At 47.9% G+C, this 22,735-nt stretch overlaps 1 protein-coding gene across 6 annotated transcripts in view; it reads right to left on the reverse strand.

Annotated features, from left to right (window-relative positions):
- The window catches only part of PSD2 (pleckstrin and Sec7 domain containing 2), a 102,090-nt gene that overhangs the window by 24,309 nt on the left and 55,046 nt on the right, over positions 1 to 22,735 (reverse strand). For all 6 annotated transcript variants that reach the window (XM_064520727.1, XM_064520725.1, XM_064520728.1 and 3 more), the window contains 5 exons: positions 17,099 to 17,587; positions 14,663 to 14,857; positions 8,749 to 8,829; positions 8,043 to 8,155; positions 4,424 to 4,482 (listed from right to left, as the gene is read on the reverse strand). In XM_064520727.1, coding sequence (XP_064376797.1) covers positions 4,424 to 4,482; positions 8,043 to 8,155; positions 8,749 to 8,829; positions 14,663 to 14,857; positions 17,099 to 17,587 — 937 coding nt within the window. The remainder of the gene's footprint in view (positions 1 to 4,423; positions 4,483 to 8,042; positions 8,156 to 8,748; positions 8,830 to 14,662; positions 14,858 to 17,098; positions 17,588 to 22,735) is intronic.

Here is a 22,735-nt window from a genome sequence, read left to right on the forward strand (position 1 = left end):
CAAACATCTCAGCTGCAAAGTGATGAGTGGAGCGCATCTCCTGTGAGCAGCCCAGCATAAGCCTTCTTCCCCTAGTGGACCCTGCTTCTACTCAGGCTTTCCTAACCTCTCTCAAACACTCATCTTCTGGGGTGGGAGGAAGCTCCATTTATGCTTCAGTATGAGGTACGGGTTGTTGGTGTGACTGGACCAAGAGGATCTGGTAGTGGATGTGTCCTAGGCTGCAGAAACAAAGCCATCCAGCTGCAGGGAATGATCCTGCAAACCTTGGGTACCAATGACACCTGGGCCATGCAAAGCTGCCATAGGTAGATGGGTGTCACTCTCTGGGTGGTTCCAACAACTGCTCTGACCTCAGAGCTCTTCAGCTCTCTAAGTGCTACTAACACAGCAGCAGTGCTCATATCAGCTTTTCAAACATCAGGGTCTTAAATGTCAAGCCTGGCTTACAGAGAAACTCACAGGGTTTATAAGGCTAATAACCATGGACATGGGGGATTGGAGGCTGTCAGGGATCACATTTTCAAGATTTGTTCAGTGGCTAAGAGAGCTGCTGTTTTGTTTGCTGTATTGAATGCAAAAGCTTGTCACATCAGAACATGACTTCAGGGGCTAGGCTTCAGTAAAGCACTCAGTGTTGTGAGGGCAAAATGCAACCATGAGAGTTGGTGATGCAGAGGTGTTGATTTGTCACTGTCTTTCTGTGGCCAGCAGTTCTGAACAAAGAGGAATAAAGTTCTGCATTTAAAAGGAGACATCCCAAAATTTTGTTTCCAAGGGACAAAAGATGGAGCACACAAGTCCTTTGTCAGAAGATCTGCTGGAGCTCAAATAGCACCAGCAGAGCATGCTACAGAGTTGCCAACAACCTCGATTTTATTACAAGGCTTGCAATGTTTGGTGGTGATTACCAGCTTTTAAAGTATCAACTCCAGGAATCATGTGAATCAATGAAAATGGAAGGCCTCATTTTAAACACAGTATGTTTACTGAACAGTTTGGAAACAGGGTTTGAATGCACCTGTCGTGAAAATCGACAGCACTAAAGCAAACCTCCAGTGTGGCCATATGAAAGTCTCATGTTTTAAAGTCAGACTCATTCTTTTTAAGCCCTGACTCAGTATATTTGATGGCCACTGCTGCAACACTGAACTAGTCTACTGTAGAGACACTACTGCAGAGAACCGGCCCTTTGCAGAGACATATTAACCACCCTTTCCTAACCAATGGGATTTCTCATTCCATGGCAATGCACAGTAAAACACTGAAACATACACACAATATCAAAAAAGAAATGAAATAAAAAGTGATATGCAATATCATGACAGCATCTTTAACAAAACAAGGGGGGGTGAGAGATCAAGTTACACAATCCCATGTATACTGCAGTTTTTGGAGGTTTCTTTGTACAAGGAGAATTTCATGTGAATCATATCAGTTGCTAAGAATGGGTTGCTAGGTAGTGAAGGACACTGCACAACCATTTCAGAATCCAGACAAACAAAATGCCTTTTTTTTTTAACACAGAAAAAAATAAGTGAAATGCCAGTGCTTTAAAGCAAAACACTAGAATGACTGCACTTACCACCTGGTAAAGGGTTAAAAAGCAGAAAGAGAGGTTCCAGGAGCAGAAGGAAGGAAAAAAAAAGGAGGAGAAGAAGGAAAAGAAGAAATTAATGTTATGCATGCAGAGAAAAAAGAGAAGATTTTTCAAAGAAGAAAAGCTTGGACATTTCTATATCTGGTCAAAAGAAAGCTATATTTTTCATTGCCTAGACAGCATGAGATCATCTCTTACCCAGCCTGTTAGCCAACTTTTCAACCAAAAAATTGAAATGATTAGCATTTGGACTTTTTTTTTTTGGCCCTTTCAATAACTCCTGCCTTCCCAGACACTCTTTGGATTTTTTTAATTAAAAAGAACTAGACAAAATAAGATTATTTGGGAGTGAAGGGCTTGTGGTTTGTGTTCTGCTGCAATGCTGCTTTTGCTGCTGCAGAAAATGCTTTGATGAAAATATTTCCTTGGTTCTAACCATTTCAGTTGAAGGATGAATGCTGTGTGAAACTCTCCCAGTAGCCTTCTCCACTGCGCTCCAACAGCGTTCAAAGATACTTTGCCTAGGCATGTTACTGGCAACCATGTGGGAATGGATCCAGTGGCTAGTGTAATGCTGGTCACGGGCTCTCTGGTTGCAAAAGGATGAGGTCATGGCAGCTGTAGCCTGCTTGGTGCAGGCCACAATGTAGATGTTCAGGAAAGGAGACCTGCGTCCTGCACTCACTTCAGCCTAAGGGCTCAGGACTCCACAGCTCCTGAGAGTGCACCAAACAGGCTAACTTGGGATGGTCCCTCCTGAATGGAGGGAGAGCAAACAAGAAACAGCTTGGATCTGGCACTAACAGCTGAGACCACCTTGCACTGCCATTGTTCCCTTCCCCTCCATACCCTGAGCCTTGCTGAAGCAACACTCTTTCAGGCAAAGGATATCAGCTGTCCCTGGAGCTGTATCCCCTATGCCTTGCTGAAGGCATTCTCCTATCCCCATTTTTGGCTAAGGAAAAGCAGTATCAGATACTGTTATGAGTTATATCCTTTCCAAGCCTGCACCTTGCCCCTGTTGGGTTCTGTCACTTGAAGATGCTGTCTCAGCACCTGACTGGCACAAGCTTTCACTTGAGACACTGGTTCCCAGCTCAGACTAGATCCCTAGACCCCATCTCCTCCTCACAGTCTATTCATTGGCTTCCCAGTGTCCAAAATCTGGCCTGGCCCTAACAAACACAAAACAGAGCTTGCTGCACACCTCAGAGATGAGTCTGTCTCCGCAGGGGAAGCTGACTGTGCTGGTGTGACTAGCTGCTCTTGCCAAGACCAGTAATTCCTTCCATGGATCCCTCCATTCAGAACTTGTCACTGTGTCATGAAGAGAACACCTGTGCTGTAATGATGGGGAGGGTCTTTCAGGTGGACTGTCAAATGGAGCTAGTGAAGCTGGTGGCCTTCGAATCTTTGCCATCACAGGTGAAGAGCATTGATCCATGTTCTCTTCCCACCCCCATAAAAACAAGCTCCTCTTGAAGGAGATTATAAACCAGTATGCAGAAAAACAGCTATGTTATGGCCTACTGCCTCTTCATTAGCAGACTAATGAAGAGAAAATCAGGGCGAATCTCTGCAGATGCACAATAAGTTGTTGCCAGATGGAGGCAGAAGAGGACTGATAACACAGCTCAGAAAACATGTGATTGTGGGGCAGAAAAAGGGGGTAAAATTTATATGGGTTTCTTATGTGCAAGCTTATATATATATAGAAGCCTTCCTCTGCTGCATCTGCACACAAGCCCTGGGGAGTCTGCAGCTCCAGGTTTGAGCTCTCAGAGGGGCTATGAAAGGAGAAGGTACTTCAGGGATCTGAGACTCAAGAAGTTCCTACACTGCTGGAAAGGGGGCACTGGCCCCTGAGGCTCATGGCCATGTTCTACAGCTCTGCAATAAAGCTAGACACAGAGAGGGGGAGGTCTGGACCATCAGTACCAACAGTTTTCCACAGTAGTAAGCAGGTTGCTGAGTTCATGCCAACTCTCAGCTGTACTCTATGGCTGGGATCTCCAGGGTACACCACTTTCCAGTGCTGTTCCCCCCGCCCAGGCCCATCTCCCCCCTGCAGCAATTTTTCTTACTACTATGCTCTCTCCTCAATATACCCTGGAATTCGAACTCCATTCGAACTTTTAGGAACAAATCCAATCTGTGTAGCCTGAAGGTGCCTCTAAGATGTGGTAGAAGCTCTCCTAACAGCCTCTGCTGTTTTCCAATCTCATCTTCTGGCAGTGAGCTCTTCTCACCCTTCTCTTTGTCTAGAGGCATCTCTGATGTGATGCTCTCCAGTGGCTGAGCATAATGACTTGGATAAGAGCTGCTGCAACTTGCTCCATGTTCTGGAAAGCAAAAATCAAACTTGGACCTGTATGAAACTGCTGACTGTATTGCAGAAGTTTCTGGGACGATGGGAGCCTCGGGTTTCTGCACCACAAGAAATAGCAGCACAGTTTGTGCTGCTGTTTGCCTGCGTCACAGAGACTGGTGGTGAAGACCTTTCCATGAGACCTCCCAGGGCAGGGCTGAAGCGCCCAGGAGGACCTGGGAAGAAGGCTGCATTGCCTGTGCCTGTATAGGATGTGATTAGATTAGATAGGGTAGTGATGTCAGCAGGAGACTTGCCCTTCATTTGAATGTGGAGTGACACTAAGAGAATGTCTGTCTCCAGGACTGGGCCTAGCACCAACAATTCCTTCTGAGATCAGTTAGAGTATTCTCTTCCAACCTATCTTGTTTTTCCAGCACTACCTCCTGCACAAGGGGAAAGACCTCTACATTGGGAAGGAAAGAAGGAAGGATGCATCTGTAAGTACTACTTACATGGCCATGAAGATCTGTGTTTAGCAGCATCAGGGCACAGGTGAGCGTGTGAATCCCATCTGAAACACATAACAGTCAGCTGGCAGTTATTTCTTCCCTTCCCACTCAGTTTCAGTGTTTGCTCTGTCTGGCAGCCTACCTGATGCAAAAAGGAAGGCCAGCTGCTATGTCTGGGGACTCATGTACCTTAAAGCAAATCTGTTTCTTCCAACTAAACAAGTTAGTTTAACAAAAGGTATCTTCTTCCCCTGAAACTTTACCTTTTTCTGGAAAGATCACCATGGAATTGGCTTTAGAGCAGTTTTGTCAAAGGCTTCCTACAGATCAGACTCTCTGCTGATTCCTCTCCACTTTCCATTTTGTTCTAATGCCATTGCAAAAGCTGCAGAGGCTTTGGCAAAAGAGTATTTTAAGCTGGTTCAGACTTTTTTCAGGGTGGCCTGTAAGCTCTGGAATCCCCCAACAAAAAATTTTACTACAAAGGAAGGCAGCATTTTTGGCTCCCCAACTGTGAAATGTACCCTCTAATTTAATAAAGCTCACATAAAGTTTTTCCTTTGACACAACACAGCTCCCAGCTCTGCACCAGGTAACCTGGTGGCTTGTTGCTATTGCAAAACCAGGCTACGCCCTGAAGCTTCAAGGTCAAAAGACCTGCCTCCATGTACCATCATACCACAGTGAGATGCAAATGCACTCCTGAGCACATCTACTGATCCCCTCAAGAGTTACAAAAGGGCTAGCTAGAACAGCACCAGGGAGAAAGCAGGGGATGAAAGTGATGAAGCCTTGGTCTCTGGCCCTGCTCTTGGTATGCTTTTGTGGGTTCACACAGATGGGCTGCTCCATGGAACAAGCTCCACATGATATAATGCTTCTAGCTGATTTCCCTCACCCAGGCTGTGTTGTGAACTGATACCCTAGGGTCAGGCTGTGAGTTACAGAATCACAGAATGGTTGAGATGGGAAGGGACCTCTGGAGATCATCTAGTCCAACCCCTCCTGCTCAAGCAGGGTCACCTACAGCACGCTTCCCAGGACCCTGTTCAGATGGCTTTTGAATATTTCCAAGGATGCAGACTCTGCAACCTCTCTGAGAAACCTGTTCCAGTGCTCTGTCACCCTCACAGGAAAAAAGATTTTCCATATGTTCAGGCAGAACCTCCTGTGTTTCAGTTTGTGCCCATTGCCTCTCATCCTCTCTCTGGGCACCACTGAAGAGAGCCTGGCCCCATCCTCTCTACATTCTCCCTTCAGATACTCACACACTGGTAAGATCCCCCCTCAGTCTTCCTCTCTTCAGGCTGAACAGGCCCAGCGATCTCAGCCTCATGGGGAAGATGTTCTAGCCCCCTAATCATCTTGGTGGCCCTTTGCTGGACTCACTTCAGTAGCTCCATGTCTCTGGGGAGCCCAGAACTGGACACAGTACTTGAGGTGTGGCCTCACCATGGCTGACTAGAGGGGAAACATCACCTCCCTCAACCTGCTGCCAATGCTCTTCCTGATGCAGCCCACGATGCCACTGGCCTCCTTTGCCACAAGGGCACATTGCTGGCTCATGGTCAACTTGGTGTCCACCAGGACTCCCAGGTCCTGCTCTGCAGGGCTGCTCTCCAGCAGGTCAGCCTCCAGCCTGTATTACTACATGGAGTTATTCCTCCCTAGGTGCAGGACCCTGCACTTCCCATTGTCAAACTTCATGAGGTTCCTCTCTGCCCATCTCTCCAGGCTGTCGAGGTCCCTCTGAATGGCAGCACAGCCCTCTGGTGTATCAGCCACTCCTCCCCGTTTTGTATCTTCAGCAAACTTGCTGAGGGTGGAATCTGTCCCTTCATCCAGGTCTTTGGTGAATAAGTTGAACAAGACTGGACCCAGCATTGAGCTCTGTGGGATGCCACACAGTTGGAATCCAAATACAACCTGAAGCAAATGCAATGAATATGCGCAAACCACATCATGGCTTCATTGGCAGCTTTGTAATCTTTGTCACCATGGCAAAACTTTTGCATTGTTTTACTATTAGCTGCCCTCCAACTATACACATGCTCAAGGGTGTGGTATGGATTCTGAGCTTTGACTCCTACATGCTCCAGTTCAACCACTGCTCAAGTTACTGCATGCACACATCCATCTCCACACAGTGGGTGTAAGATATCTGAGGACCAGAAGAAGGAGAAAGGGTTCCAAGATCCTTGTCCGTAGCGGTGGGAGGTAGATGGAATGGAACTGGGAATCAATTCCAGAGAGAGGTGGTGAAGAAGGGTCAGCATTGGGTACTTGGTATATTTTGGTTGGGGACTTCCGTTTAGCCTAAGCTCAGTAACTTCTGCTGAAATCAGTCCTGGGAAATCTGAAAAAAAGCCTTGAAAATTTAGCCTGCAGCTTAATTTCTACAGGTGGAGGATCAGTCCCAGAGGAAGGCCCTCTTCTGAACTGAGAGGGGGAGAACATCACATGTATGTAAAGCAAACACAGGAAAATGAAATCTAAAGCTATAATCTGTTGGTATACCACTGATCAAAGCAAAGAGGTCATTCTATTTTGAGAAGAGCTTGTGTCCCATTAATTTCACAGAGGGATTGGAGAGTTCTTGTGACACTACTCACTGCTGCTCTTTGGGAAGCCTGCAAGACAGAATCAAACAGGATCTTCTGAGACAAACAGGCTTATTGCACACTGATGGGGGTGGAGAAGGAACAACTGGCACTTCCACATTGCCAGGTGAGGGCAGGTCAAGAGCCTGATTTCCTCTCATAGTTGCATCTCTAGATGCCTGTAAGCACATGTGTAGAGGCATTCATGGAAGTGTGAATGTGGGCATACTCATGTTTGGATGTGTTCATGTACACGTGTGTACAGGGAATGACCTCCACCTTCTATAAGTGTCAGGAGAAAGAAACTCAGCTTAAAAACCAACCAAACAAACAAACAAACAAACCAGGGGAGGGGCTGCAAGTAGCTTCCAAAATCTGCAGCTCCTGGTGAGCCCAAAAGTTTACCCAACTGTGCTTTCTTTTGCTGCATCTGTAGTTGCAGGGAGCACAACCCTTCTGCACGGCATGCTGCTAGTCTGTATGGAAATATCCTGTTCCATTCAGCATGGCCCCTTTCCATGGACAAGACCTTGGTCTGAGCTAGCATCAGACAATGATTTGCCCATTACCAGCAACCACTTTGCAAGTCACAACTGCAGAAATTTGCAGTCCCTGATCCCAGCAGCTCACAAACCACTGACCATCTCTCCTGGTGTTGGGCAAAGCAATGCCTCTGAGCCAGGCTACAGCTGAGGAACCTGCCTTCAGCATAGCTTATCCATGTTTGGTCTAGGGGGCAAAATTCCTGGGGGGAGTGTCTGTATCACTGATCCTGATGGGACACATATGGCTCTCCTCGTGAGGTCCCTGGCACCTCAAATCTCACCCAGGGCTGGGCTGATCAGCAGGGCATAATCCTAGACAATGGGAGAAACTGCAGCCTTCCTGCCCAGTGGGTAATATTCAGGCCTGACCATGGACAGCTTGTCCTGTGCTCAGCCTATGAGACTCATTAGGTGTGTGGCAGGTGCGCTGTGAGTGTGTAATGGTGCCTCACTAGAGTCAGGGAGAGAAAACAGTACCTTCGGAAGTGCTCTCCTCTGGGTTGCACTGGCAGTACCTCCGGGAGAAATGAATCAGCACCCGTTCCCTCTCCTGCGTCTCTCCCATCAGCGGGAATGCTTTCAAGAATGTCCTGCAAATAGAAAGCGATGCTTAAAGATGTCATGGGACCAATCTGCCAGGCAGTGTCGAGGCTGAGGAGGGAGATGGAAAGGGGATATTTTCTCTCTCAGGCTCCTCAGAGCAGTTAGGGAGGCCCTTGTCCTCACCTCAGCCTGTGAGGCCCTGGGTCCTGCAGGCTGCAATACAAAGAGTGTCTATGGAGCCAGCTCTGAGCTGTGTAGGGGACCATGCTGCCAGGTGAGATCAATGAATCTGCCTCACCTCTGGCTTGACGGCACCAGGATGGGTTATCCATCGCAAGGGCAGAAGTTGCTCCCATTTGCTCTGATTTTGAACAAGATGGGATTCTTGGGAAAGCTGCTCTCCACCATGGGGAAGCAGGTAGTGGACCCAGCTGTCAAAGCCAACTTTTGGTGGCAGTACATTGTGTCAAATGTGACACCAAAGCAAAGATTTAACCACAACGTGAAGCTCCCCCCAGTCCCTGTTCTCATGACATGGACAGCCTCCGTGGAGCTGGGGGAAGCCCAGAGGAGAAACCCGCCGCATTGCTCAGCTCTGTTCAGCCCAGGCCATACACAGGAATGCCAGAGACCAGCTCACCTGAGTGCTTTGTCAAGGGTCAGGCCAGTGAAGTCAAAGAAGCTGAGATACTCCTCTGCTACCAACTTGCTAAATTCGTTACTGTAATTAAAGAGGGAGTAGTCAGCCCTTTCATCAGGGAAGAAGACACTGCCTACAAGAGGAACAGCAGACTCCTGTCTCCTGACCAGCCCAAACTCCCAGCAGGACTGTGCAGACATGATCCCAGACCCAAAGGGAATTTATCTCAGCCTGAAATGCTGCTGGGAGGCTTCCAAACGGCCTTAATGTGCCCCCAGCCTTGCACTGTCTGTCTGCCATCCTTAGACACCCGAGAATGGGAGATGTCTGGCCTCAGTGCTCCCCTCTGCCATCTGCACTGCTGGCTAAGCAGGGCTTCATCCTCCCAAGCCAGCCCGGGCCACACAGCTTGAGGAGGAGGCTATAAGGATGCCCTTTGCTCCTTGGGCACCTTTTCTCTTACCAGGTCCTCTCCCTCCTATCGCTGGACATGTTCCCTCCTCTTACTGTAGTATTCCTGCTCTCCAGCCCCACGTTAGCTCCCATCCCACCCTCTCACCATGACATATCACCCTATGTCTGTTCTCAGGTCCACCCTCATACACCCTTGCTTACATTTTCATGTGGGGAAGAAGACAGTCAGATGGATGCCACTAGGGAACTGGCGGAGTCAGGGTGCAGGAGAGCTCAGCTTAGCCTCTGGCTCCTGTTCATTTCTGAGAACTTCTCCAGAAACCGTTCCCCTGCTATGGTTTTGAAGTATGCCTGGAGACTGTTTGCCTTTAAAGCTAGAATGGGTGTTGTCAAGTCCCTCCATTTGCACAGCTTGGATAGTAGAACTGCACCCCGTTACATCAGTGACTGCCAGAAAAGGCAAGTATGTCTCAAAGGCTGGTTCCACTGATTCCTTCAGAGTTTCATCTCCCTCACTGGAGCACTACGCACTTCATTTCTGAGAGGGCTGGGACTTCTCAGCTCTGCTCCACAGAGGTGTTTTGGGCAGATCATTCCCAGCCTCACTTGAGCTTAGCCGCTTCCATCCACTGTTGCTGCTGGGCCACAAAAATGGACTGGAGCAGCAGCCTTTGTCTGGATGTGTGTGTGGAAGGGAAGGGGATGATGAGCACAGAAGTAAAACCAGAAGGCCAGAAGGGAAACAACAAACAATAAATCCTCATCCCCCGTCTGTGTGAGAGAGGGCATTTCTTCAGAGAAAGGTCACAGTGCAAGCACTCTGCAAAGTTACTGATAAGGTGTCTGTAGAAAAGGATGAGATGACAGCCATATGCTGTAATGCTAGGTCACAGCATTTAGCAGTGCATCTTCCAGACGCCTGCTCTTCCCCAGCATGGAGAGATGCAGGTCTCAGGCTGACAACTGGAGCTAAGCTGAGCTTCCAGTTCTCATCTTGGCCATGGAATGACCCCTCCACTGGGCATGGAAGGAGGGGAAGGGCATTGCTCAGTCTCATTGGGAGAAAGCTCTTGAAATCCCTTTAGTTTGAAGGAAGGACAATGCAATAAAGGTGACATCATACTTAATCAGCATTCAAAATTGAGTGGGGGACTCACCAGGTAAATCAGCCAGTCAATCTGCACTGCATCCTTTTTTCTCTCCTCTCCCTTCTAAAGCCATTTCAGATGGCACACAGGAAAGCTCAGCAGAACCTCAGGCCTAGCTTCTGCATCAGGCCAGGTGTCTGCATCTGGAATTCATTCCTGCTAGCAAGGGCTGCAGGGAGCTGTGCATGGAAGTCCCATCAGATACACTGCAGATGTGTAGTGCAGGCAGAGAGTTCACTACCTTGCCAGCCTGGCTCGTGGTGTCACTGGGACCCCCTCCCTGACTTTCTCAGTCCTATTGGGGCTTCTTCTGAATTCCCTCAGAATTGAAGAAGGAGTAGGTGTATGGGGCAAAACAACTTCCAAGTCTCCATGATCCCATATGCTGCTTTCAGGTATGACTTAAAGGCACCGCTCTGACCTGCAGCACCCAAACAAGCAGCTTCCCATTTGACAGCACTGGCAGTCATGAAGATCTTGAACACTATTCATGTTTGGAGGTGGGGTCAATGACTTAGGAGTCCAAATAGCCTCTCAAGAGCCAAAACTTTGTGATCACTATGGAAAACCATTTATTCTTTGGATTTGGTCCTGTTTCTTCAGTTAATGTGTGGTTTTAATAATGAAAAAAGAAGAATCAGTGAATGCTGGCAAGAAATGGGAGATAATCTCAGTATATTCAGTCTTTGCCATATAATTCCTTTTCCTTCTCCCCACAAGATGAAAAGCATATTGCTAAGTGTTGTACATTTACTTTCACCCCAGGATATATTACAGACAGAACTCATTTTCCAACAGCCTCATTTCATCTTTTGCTGTAAGGCAGCTGCTTCTGGGGTGGATCCTGTTCAGTAGCATGATACACTGCAACATCAGGAAGAGCAGCTCCTAGGGGGATAGGGGATAGGGTAGGGGGAGAACAAAGTGTCTGATTCCTCCCCCTTAACTTCATGCTGGGCTGCCAAAGGAAGGACTGGCCTTGCCCAAGGCTCCCTAGAGCTGAAAGAGAGAGAAGCAAGTCTGGAGCCTAGCACACATCCTGGGTGGGCTGAATAGATCTTGAGGTGTCTCGATGGCCTACACTGGAAGCTACGCCCTAATTTACATCCTTAACTAGATCAGACAGGATGAAAGTGGGTGGGAGCTCCATTTCACACCACTTTCCCATTGAGAGGGCAGGCCTGCCCTTCGGCTCACTGAGTCTTGCTGCAGGCCAGAAGTCCATATGAGATCCATGCCAGGGCCCAGCAAGCCTGGCTGGGAGTGGGCTGTGCCAGATGCTTCTCTGCTAAGCCCAGAGATGGTGCTCGTCAGCATCCTGGTGGCTGTCAGGTGTCATGGTGTCAAGCATTTACCCAGCCTGGGGTGCCTGTCACACTATTCCCTACGTGCTTCACCTGGTCCATCTCTGTTTGGAAAAGTTCCAGGCAGCGATTGCCAGCTCTGCTGAGGAAACTGGACAGCTTGACAGGGCACCTGGAGGTAACCAGTACCCAGGAAGAAACAAACTCCTTTGTCTAGTCTGGGGCTCAGTAACATTGATAAGATCCTCTTCCCTGAGCATTGGCTCCAGACCCTAGCCAACACACTGCAGGGCATGCCTGGGACGCAGAGCTCAATTACTGGCCAGGGCAAGCCCACAGCCTGCACTGCAGTGTACTTAGCTAATTGCTTTGGCTTCCTTGTTCTAGAGGTGGCCTGCTTTCTCTCTGTGCCAATCCCAGCTCCTCCTGCAAGAAAGGGTGACACTTCCACCAAGCAACTCAGATAGGGCACAGAGCCTTCACTATAAGGAAGGTGTTTATAAGGTCACTGTAAAAGGTTTCCCATGGGGACACGTCAAGCATCCTCTGGCTGGTGGCCCAGCCACACAGACAGTCCCTACAAACCTTCTTTTCCCTTATACTCCAGCTCATTGTTTCCTCTGTCTTCCTGATTTGGGAAGGCCCAGGCATTGAGACTGCTTATTAACCTGTCTTGGTCACAAGCCACCCCCAGGCACAGCACAGGAGCTTCAATCTTTTCAGCTGTTTCTCCTAGTTGTATTACTGTGTGGCTGGACATGGATGCACTCTGTGATATTTATAGGGTATGAATCACACTATTCTACAGAGCCAAAATTGTATTTTCCAAGATCCTTATTCTGCTACAGTCACCTGAATCAAATCAGATTTCCCATAAGAACTTTGGTTACACGAAATTCATCTACTCTCCAGAGGAGGAAAATATGCTGCACGCCCAGGTCACATCATCCATGGGACAGATTCCCAGTTCACAACGCATGGCGATGCTGAAATCTCTTTACTCAGATCTCTTTATTGTCACACCTGCTCCATAGTTGCCTGAGTGGCTTTGTGAACGAGCACTCCCTTGGGAAGTCTTGCAGGAGAGCTCCCAGCATGACCATCTTCATCTGACTGGCAGCTGAGACAGTTCAACCTACATCCAGTCTATGTTGAAGCAAGTGGTGCCGAAGAGAAAGAGACATATGACTATGGGCAGTGATAGGGCTAAGACAATGCCACAGACAAATGCAGGAACAAGAGTCTTGCATGTAGAGTTTCATTGCCAAAATATGTTCAGAGAGACAAGGATAATTTCTGTATTTGAAGTTAATTTCACAGAATTGTGTCAGCTAGAGAGAAACTATTGGAGAGGTCCAACCTCCATTTACTTGTTCATCAAGTCTTTTCTACCTGTTTGACAATGGTGAATATATTGTTTGTTTGTTTTGAGAAAATTGCCAACATTCACAGAAACATTCAGAAAAAAAAAAGTGGTTAAAAAGAGCTAAAAAGTCTAAAAATGAGAGGTACCTTTTTGCTTTTCCTAAATATCTCCCAGCCAGTCCACCTCCTAAATAGAGCTGGCCTGAAAGTATAGCTTAAACTGATCCTGCTTCCACAATTGTAGTTTGGTCTTATATTGTCTTAGTGGGCATGACCAGGTTGAAATACACCCATTCCCATCCTCCTCCTTTTCCTGCTCCACAAATCTACCCACTTGATCCCAGAGCTTGCAGGTCTCTCCAGGTCTCGTGCTGGGAACCAGATCAGGGAAGTGATCCAGCTGTCAAAGCCCAGCTGATCAAAACAAAAGTTCTTTTCTTTTAAAGGCTGGTCAATTCCCAGGTGTGGGTCATGGCACACTATTCCAAAATGTTGTTTTGGTGTACATGTGAGGTGAAGGTGGAAGGAACAGGCAAAGGGGCACATTCAGATGCACTCTGAGAGACCTCATTGCTTGGAGCTGACCCTGCTCGGCCAGCTGGCACAGCAGACTGCAAGAATGGAAAAGGATGCCAGGCTTGAACGAGCAGCAAGCAGAGAGGCACCCGCTTTCAAGAATCACATTGAAAGGGAGGAATGGGAATGTTGTTAGGTGAAACAAAGAGATCACTCAGTGGGCTCCTTCCACCCCAGAGGCTAAGCTGAGAGTCAGATACCAGTCCTCTGTTCTGGAAGCTTGGATATTTGCTGAGGGACAGCTGTGTCCTGCTGGTCTGTACATATGTGAGCCACTTCAGGACAGACAAAAAACCCAGCACCACAAGACCCACTGGCAACCTAAATTCATTTGTTACTCCCACCTTCATTACTCTTACTCTGTCTTTTAAAAATCTCTCTAACTCTCTCACTTATCTTAGATGCTCTGAATAAACACTGCTCTGCCTTATCCTGGCAAGTCTATCAACCAAGGTACTGGGAACTTCAGTGTGTTCTTGGCTCTCCATTACAGCTTTCTGAGTTCACACTGCCTATAAAGACTGCATCTAGCAGATTTTTGGGTGCAGACATGAAAACCCTGGGTGTTTCCAGAGAGCCCATTGCAATGATTTTACAGGGCTTTTGTCCTATCCCACTGGAAGGGGCTTTCACTGATACCACCTTCTTGTTCCAAGAGGGGCTCCAGCCAAACAGATGCAGGTCTGGATACCAAACCCTACAATTCAGGGATTGTTTCAGGGGTCTTGGCCTAGGCCTTTTCCAAACACAGGAAGTTCTTGGTTCTAGAGGACAGAACCTTGTGGAAGCTAATGCCCAATAAATGCAAACAACTTGTAGCATTCAAATTGTAAGGGCATTGGACTGGGACCAATTTCAACTGGAAAGATCTCAAATGGTCCTGATTTCATTCAGCAAGCCCCTGTAACAGCAGCCTTTTGCCTTCAAAATTCATTCCTAGCTTTGTCCCGTCCTCTTCCCAGCAGCATTGTCAGTGCTCCCTCAGGACCTCCTCTTTGTACCAAAACTGTTTCTGCTTGCCACACAGTTGGCTCTGTCAACTCAATCAATCACCTTGCCAGGTTCCACATTCTCCTGGGTTGGCTATAACTCAAAAAGCCCACTTACTTTTTTCCGAGCTGGCGTGCCACATCACAACGCTTGAATCCTTCGAGGTTGTAGAGGCGCTTGGCCAGCCTCTTTGCAGCCTCACTATCTGCCCTGCAGCCATTTGCTAAAGTGTCTGTGCTGCCATGGTCAAGCTGCTCTGTGCTGCCCATGTCAGAGTCCGAATCTGAAAGGGCATCTTTCAAGCTGGCATCACTACATGGAAGCAAAAAACAATTCAAGAAGCAGCAATGTGACTTTATGAAACCCATAGAAAATACTACATTTTGATTTCTTCCTGTCCTAACCAAAAAAATTTGAAAACAACAACAACACACGTTTGTGAACTGAACATTGCACAAACCCTCTTTCATTTCAGGTCAACTGAAAAGTATTTAGAGACACTCAAATGCTACAGTTTAATTTCAAACTTGTAGGAAAAGACTGAAGAGAAAGTGACTTCACACCGAGAAATGAGGATGTACTGTTTCAAAGCAAGCAGATCTAACAACTTTTTAAACTTTCTCTCCCTCCAATTGTATGAAAAGTTGTCCTGAATGGATACAGGCACTGTCAGAAGTTTTAGTTTCTTCAAATCCGTATCTGTGGGAGAAAGATCTCTCAAAAATTCCCAGTCAGCTCTCCTGAGCCCCAAAATAAAAGTCAAAATATTGAGATTAATTCATGGAGGCTTCAGACTCCAGAGGCCAAGATATAAAAAACAGACATTGCAGTCTCTACCCCTTGATTCATCCATTCATGTCTTCCTCTTCAAAATGGTGCTAACTGTAGATTTTTAGGCCAAAGGAGTTCATTATGATCACTGTGTTCATCCTTGTTGGTATCCTCTCTCTGTCTCGGCCATAGACACTCTTCTAGAAAGTAATTCACTAAGTATTTAAGATCCTCAGGTGAGGAAGTCTCCACTGGTAGATCTCAGTATGATGTCCTGATGGTTTACTAGCCTCACTGTTCAAAACTTGTACCTTATTTCTAGTTCAGATTGGCTGAGCTTTAGCTTCTAGCCACTGTACCATCTTGGACCTCTTTCTGTGGGTGAGAAATACTTCTTCTCCATGAAGATACCAAGGACAGAGCAGCCTGGGATCCCTAATACCTATTTGCTGCACAGTGCACAGGAGGAACCTTGCTGTGAGATGTGCCAGTGTTTAGACTGCAGTTGATGGCTCTGAGCTCCCTCTGCTTCCTTCTCTCTGTCAGCCTTCACTTTGCAGCATCTAACCTGTAGGCAGGCTCTGAAAGGTGGGTAGTTGCTTGCTGATGGAAACCAATGTCTTCGGGAGCTGAACATGTTTGGAAAACCTTAAGTATAGATGATATATCTTCAGGTTCAAATTGTTTGCTGAGGATGAAAAACTGCAATTGTATGGGCCTAGGCCTTCTAAGGCATCATGTGGAGGGGACTGGAAATGTAATTGCTCTCCCAGGTGGGCTTTTCTCTTCCCAGCTGCTGGCTGGCATTCTGGCCAGCAGTTTCCATAAGTAACATGCAGAATAGCCCCACCGGCACCATGTAGATGAGACTGTGTCCCTTCATTTTCTTGCCCAAAGCCACTTATGGCATCTATTTATACAGTATTGGGCAGTGTGATTCATTAAGGGCCTTGTAATTAACTGAACATACTTCCTCACACCTGCCAGCCTGCTCCAGATCTCCATTGGAGATTTCACCTGGCCATTCATCACCTAGCTTCCTCATGGAAGGAACTGCCAGGCAGTGAAATGCTGCATCTGGGGAATGACATCTTGTACTGTCCCTTGTGTGGTCCCTTTGCTCAGCACTTCTGGAGGGCATTTGGGGTCTGAGCCTGGCTTGGGGGATGAATTCTCGCCTCATTGCTGCCTGCAGAAGAACCTTTGGGAAGGCTTCTACAGGGGCACCCAGTCCTAAGGGAAAGTATCAGCCATGTCCTGCACTTCAGAGCACATTTGGGAGCGTATCTGACTGCTTTTAACCTCCCATGAGCTTTTGTAGATGTCAAGCAGAAAAAGCAGTGCTCTGCCTAGAAATGCCCCAGCTTCGCTTGCTCTAAGGGCAGACAGGATTTGCAAGCAATCTGGATGAATGCAGGTAGCTCCCAGGGCAAAATACGAACACAAAGTGCTGAGCCTTGGCTTTTCTTGAGTTCCCACGGCTCTCCCAGGACCCTGAAGCTCATGTGTAGTATAGGGTCCTTGGTCTGAGAGCAGAGAGGACAAAGTCACAGGACAGGCTGGTCTAATGACATGAGACCTTGGTCGTCTGGTGTGGTCTCAGCCTATGTGTAGGAAAGTTTGTCCTATTGGTGCTTGGTCTCTGTCATGACAGTACAAGGGAAGGAAGCACAAGGGAATAAAAACATCCTCATCTCTATCACGTCCTCTGAGCCGTGCTCCTGGAGTGGGACCCCGTAAGACACGGAGTCATTTGCCCGAGGAATTCACATCCTGACTTACCTGATGGAGTTAATGATCTTGCTGTTGTCTTCCTCTGACCCTTCCACATAGAATCCATTTGGGATATTTTTCAAGGACAAACGGCTCAGCACATTCTCTGACCTGCTGCTGGTAATCGAGTGCCTCAGGGGGCTCCCAAAATCCCCCTCCACTGACTTTGCAGCTGCCTGCTCTTGTTTATCTGCAGCCATGTGCTGAACAGCTTCTCTCTGATGGGCCATCAGTTTCTGCTCTAAGAGCTCTGGGCTTTCCTTGACCCTTTGCTGGATCAACGGGGTGAGTGGGGCCTCAAAACTGACACAGCTGTCTGTCTCATCTGTGAGAGAGAGCACATCCAGAGAGTCCAAGCTGCTGTAGTATGTGCCCTTCATAAGGTCAGACTCAACAATCTTCTCAAAGGTTGAGCTGAACCCATCCCTGATATCTTTAAATTGGAACTGTTCCTTGTCATCCTCAGTGCAGCTCAGCTTGGCATCTCCAGCAGCAAACCTGCACCAAAAGGGGAGATGTAGAAAATACTGTCAGAGTATTTGCATGGGTTGTTCTTCTCAGAGGTAGGAGGCAGGAGAAGGGACAGGCATGGATGCTGTTATTACAGACCATTGGGAACTTTCTGTTGCGTAATCTGTTTGGTTCCCAATTTTATCACAAGCTTCAAGCCTGCACAAATTCTAGAGCTGATGAAGGCAAAGCATTACAATGAGTAATACCAGGGGAAGGGCTTACCCTTAATTTGATCATGTTCCAGTAAAAATCCAGAGCTCTGAATGGGAGATGTTTGCGTCTGACATCTGTGATTGGATCCAGTGCCAGAATGAATTTAATCCGCAGGTTATCTCTCTAAGTGCTCCAGTTATGACTATACTTCAAAATCATGACAGTCCTTAAGGATCGTAGTCATCTAATCTAACTTTGGATATGGGCAGTGAATGTCCTTGCTCTCTTTACAGTAGAGAAAAACAGGAGCTTATAGAGAGCAATTTTTCTGACCTATCTTAAACCTTTTATCTTAGATAAGGCACTCTGGAAGTACTGTCTTCTCTCAAATGACAGTGATGTACAAGGCAGGACACATGCCTAGGCAGGAGAAGCTCCATGCTACTTCACAGCCAGTCTGGGTGATTCAGGCAGAGCATTAGAAGAGTGAGAGGTGGCTGTGAATTAATGAGTGTACAAGGCTAGTTTCCAGGTAAACATTGGACAAATCTCAGCAATCTTGACTCTGACTTTGAACACAGAGGAATTCATTACAGTGCACATCTCAATACAAAACCCACAATGAGAGAATTCGAGTCAAAACCAGCAACACATGTTGTGCTGGAGCCCTGGAGAACTAGGAGGGCTCAGCCTCTCCTGGAATAGCCAGAATGACCAGGTTGCAAGAACTTGCCTGAAGTACCCTGGGTTTCTCTGGAGAAACCATTCCCAGCAGGAATTCTGCTTTGACAGAATTAGGCATTTACTGCTGTGATACAGGCAAAAGCTAGGGGAAGAGTAAGCTTCTTTTCCTCCTCACTGTGGTTGTCGCAGTTTGGAAACTCTCAGTGTCACGGCTGTGCATAGCTCCCTTCCTAATGAATGCGACCTCATTTTACAGCAAGAATGCATCTCCCTGAGACAAATTCTGGGGGGTGGTTCAGGGATGAGCAGTTCCCTGTGCCAACAAATGAGATGCTGTGCCTCGGCATGTCCAAACCCAGCCATTGTTACTAAGGTTTTCTAGGAGGTGTCAGTGATAGCACACTCTCTGCCTTGCAGAATATCTAACCTGAACCTCACCTGGCCCACAGCAGTTGGAAATGGACATTGGCAGGTTGCTGTTCCAGCACAGAGGCAGCTAACTGCTTGTGAGCCAGACATGCCAGAGTCATGACAGTGCCTCCCAGGAGTCTGGGAAATGCTGGTTTTAATGCCCTTCACAAGATAGCTCAGTCATTTTCTGAACTTTGCAGCTAGGGAAACTTGAGCACGCAGCAGTCCACAGTATTGCTCATAGTAAAAGTAAAGGAGAGGTACAGCGATATAGCCCTATATCCTGTCTCCACCAGCAGGCAGCAGAGAACAGGGAAAGTAAAGTGACTGCTCCCCCCTCCCCGCCCCGCAACCAGCCACCTCCTTCCACCTCCCAGCTATCAGCAGCTTAAGGATGCCCTGATCCAGAGACATCCAGCCCCTTTTTCTTCATTAGACATAGGCTCCCTGGTTTCAAGGTGGATGTGGTCTCCTGAACATCACTGCCATGCTTGGTCAAAGGCTCAACAGAGCCCTGAAGCAAAATCGGTTTGTACCATTACATAGCCAGGGATACACACTTCCTTATCCCATGGCAGCAGCTGTTTGCCTTTACTTCTACTGCATAGTAAAATAAGCAGCAACGAGGGAGGGATACTTCTTGAGCAGAGGATGTGTTAAGGCAGCAAGGAAAGAACCTGGTCTCCCATTTTCCCAGCAAGTCCATCAGTGCACCCTCAATTGTCTCAATGCAACCTCAGCTGTGTTTTATAGCTCCTGCTGTTGCCTTGCTGCAGATTACCTACTGGTTCCCAACTCACGTGGCACCCCCTCCCAGGCTGTGCCCTCTGGAGCCCAGGTACTTGGCTGTGATGAAACATCACCTGCCTCCAGCACGTGGAGCCACAGGGAAGAAAACACCCTGCAGCAAGGTGTTCCACAGCTTCACCGTCACTGCATGAAAATCACCCTCCTGTTTGCTTTGAATCTGCTAGTTTCTGTTTATATCTCCCAATTCTCATATTGGAAAAGCCAGCAGTCATTCCCCATCTACCCTCTCCAGGCTGTTCTGTTTCACAGACCTCTCTCACACCTCCCCTTCACCACTTACCTCTTTTCCAAGCTGAAGTATCCTAGTCTGAGAAAGACTCCCCAGCATTGCCATGCAGCTGGCAAGGACCTCCTAGAGCAGTTCTGTGTTCAGAAGAGCCCTGTTCCCAGCTGCAACCTGGTGCTGCAGTCCTCATCTGGTGACCTGACACACTAGACACTCCTTCCCACCTCCTTGTCTAACAACCCGACACAGCACTGTCTCACTGCATAGCAATGCAGCTGCTCACACCGGCTGTGGGCACTGGACCCCTGGGGCCACGGATGCCAGATGTGCTTCCTATCAGCCACAGCTGGTGCAAAGGCCACATCCCTTCCTTTCAGAGGCAGACCTGATGAAGCAGCTCTGGGCTGAGATAACAGGGACATGTTTTACAGGGAGACATTCCAGCAAGCCCATGTCTGCTCCTCCTCCATTATCAGTTTTTCCCCCAGAATCTGCTTCCAGGAAATTCCTGGGAGGAAATATAAAGTGTTGATGTTTTCAGCTTCCCAGCCCTGTGCACTGCATCCCCCTTGAGATATAAGCAATGAGGAGAAGGCTGAGGCAACAGTGAGGCATGATCAGTGCTAATCTTCTGACTCCCTCCCTCCCTTGGATGCACAAACCCGTGGCTAAGGCACCACCTCACCTCAGCCTGAGCCTGCCTGCCTTTTTGCCTTCTCCATGGTGTAAAGTCTGTCAGCTAAACATTTCCCAGGCCAGGAAGGAGGGCCGGAAAGGACTTGGGGGAATCACAACATCCCAAAGGATGGCCTTTCAGCAGTTAGCCACACCACATGCTGAGGACTGGGGAAATGGGGAAAATGACTGCTTTCTGATCTCCTGGCCTTTCGAACTGTGCTGCTCATAATTATTTATCAAGGTCTCAGGGCCTAGGCTGGGGCTGTCATAAATAAACGACTACCAGACAAAGCAGGGATCACTTGCTGCTCCTTCTCTTCAAGACTATTTTCAGTGCCAGCTGTGGGTTCCTCCTCCTGCCACGGCCGCGGTCTCCTGACTTCTAAGTATCTGCTGGGTGGCAGAGGGACACCATGGCCTCACCTCCGCCCACCGGGGAGGGCTCCGGTGGGCCCGGCAGCAGCAGGGGCCGAGGCCGCCTGGCCAGGCGGTTGCTAAGGCACCTCGGCTTCCCCAGCAACAGGGCCTGCAGGAGGCTGGCACTGCCTCTGGGGGAGGAGGAGAGTGGGGCAGGCTGGCCGAGGCAGGGGACTGACACCTGGCCAGGGACGGGGCGACTGGGAGGCCTTGTGAGGTGGCTGGTGGCAACACGGGGCAGGCTGTGTGGCGCTGTCCTTGTCCGGCTGCCTTGCCCAGCACCAGACATCCCACACCCCACATCCCTCTGCTGCAAAGGTCAGCTCCATCTGTCCTGAGGCCTTTGTCTGTGAGCCAGGAACAGCTCTGCTCTTGGAGACCTCCCCTGTCTACAGTCAGGGGCACTGTACTTGGCCATCCTGAGTGTGCAGAAAGGCCTCGTCCCAGGTGCCAGGTGCTGGGCAGGGCTGACGCTCCCATTCTTGATCTTAGTTGAGATCCACAACACTGAAATAATGAAATAATTCTGCTTCTTAAACCTGTACTTTGAGTGACAATTTATTTCTATTTCAGCTCTTGGCTTCCAGAGTGGTCATCTGTACTATACTACAAAGAGGCAGGAGACAGTCCCATTTCTATTTCTATAGCACTATAGGTAACGACTGTAGAGAACAGGTTTTTCTGTACCCTTGTCTGGTAGCACTGAGCAGTGAGTACAGGTTGGAGGATAAATTCCCAGCTACCTAGGAAATTTTCTGCTCCTACCACAAAGGTTTATAAAGACACAAGAGATCAAACCATTAGCCCTGCATGATCACTGATGGAAGGCAGGGAACTGATCAAAGAAGAAGCAATCTCTGCAAGCTAAAAACACTGACTGCACCACAGGCAAAATCCCAGGACATGATATGCAAGAGGTTGTTACACTACTGGGCTACACTGTCAGAGGAAGGTAGGGGCTCACTATCACCTGGCCTTGAACTGGCAAAAACAGAGAAATTCAATTGGCACTGCAGACAGCATCAAATATTGCAGGGACTTTATGGGTTAGGCCTCTTTATTTCCTCCCTTGAAATCTTTTTCTTGCTGCTGGCATAGACAACTTGGAGGGCCAGAGGCTTTGCATGATGTTTTCTCCTGCAGAAGATGTTGGTTGAGGGGTCCTCATTGGCTCAGGTACCACAGGGATCTGTATTTACCTGGGGTTTGCAGCAGGGAAACACAGCAGGAAAATTGGAGAGGAGGTGACATTTCCCTCCTCAAAACTGACAAATGGCACATGGCTCCAGTGAGACCAGCTAGCTGAAGAAGTGAATAGCTTACAGGATGGGGAGATTCAGTGGTCAAACACATATACTACTGAAAGGAATTTTCCTGAGGAAGCAGTCTTTATGAAAAAAACTGCTGCTTCATCCAAACAAAACTATGTAGAGCAAGAGATTGGGCTCCCCTTCATTTATTCACTTGACCATTTTGGGAAGGGGGAAGGTAGCTACAAAAAGGCCAGGACTTGCGGTTTTGATATCTTTGAAATTAAAAAGAAATCCTTCAGTATACTGCAAAAATCATTGTTTGTCAAGCAACCAAAACAATACTAAAAGCCAGAATGGCAGGGAATGGGAAAAGCTTTCTGACAGCTAATTCACAAAAATGTTCAATTGTTCAATTATTTTTCTTGCTACGGGACTCAAAAAACTTTCAGAATCTTGCCAGTACTCCAGGGATAGTAAATGCACTGCTCACCCAGGCCCAGC

This window comes from Dromaius novaehollandiae, chromosome 15 (assembly GCF_036370855.1).
Source record: "Dromaius novaehollandiae isolate bDroNov1 chromosome 15, bDroNov1.hap1, whole genome shotgun sequence".
NCBI classification, from domain to species: domain Eukaryota; kingdom Metazoa; phylum Chordata; class Aves; order Casuariiformes; family Dromaiidae; genus Dromaius; species Dromaius novaehollandiae.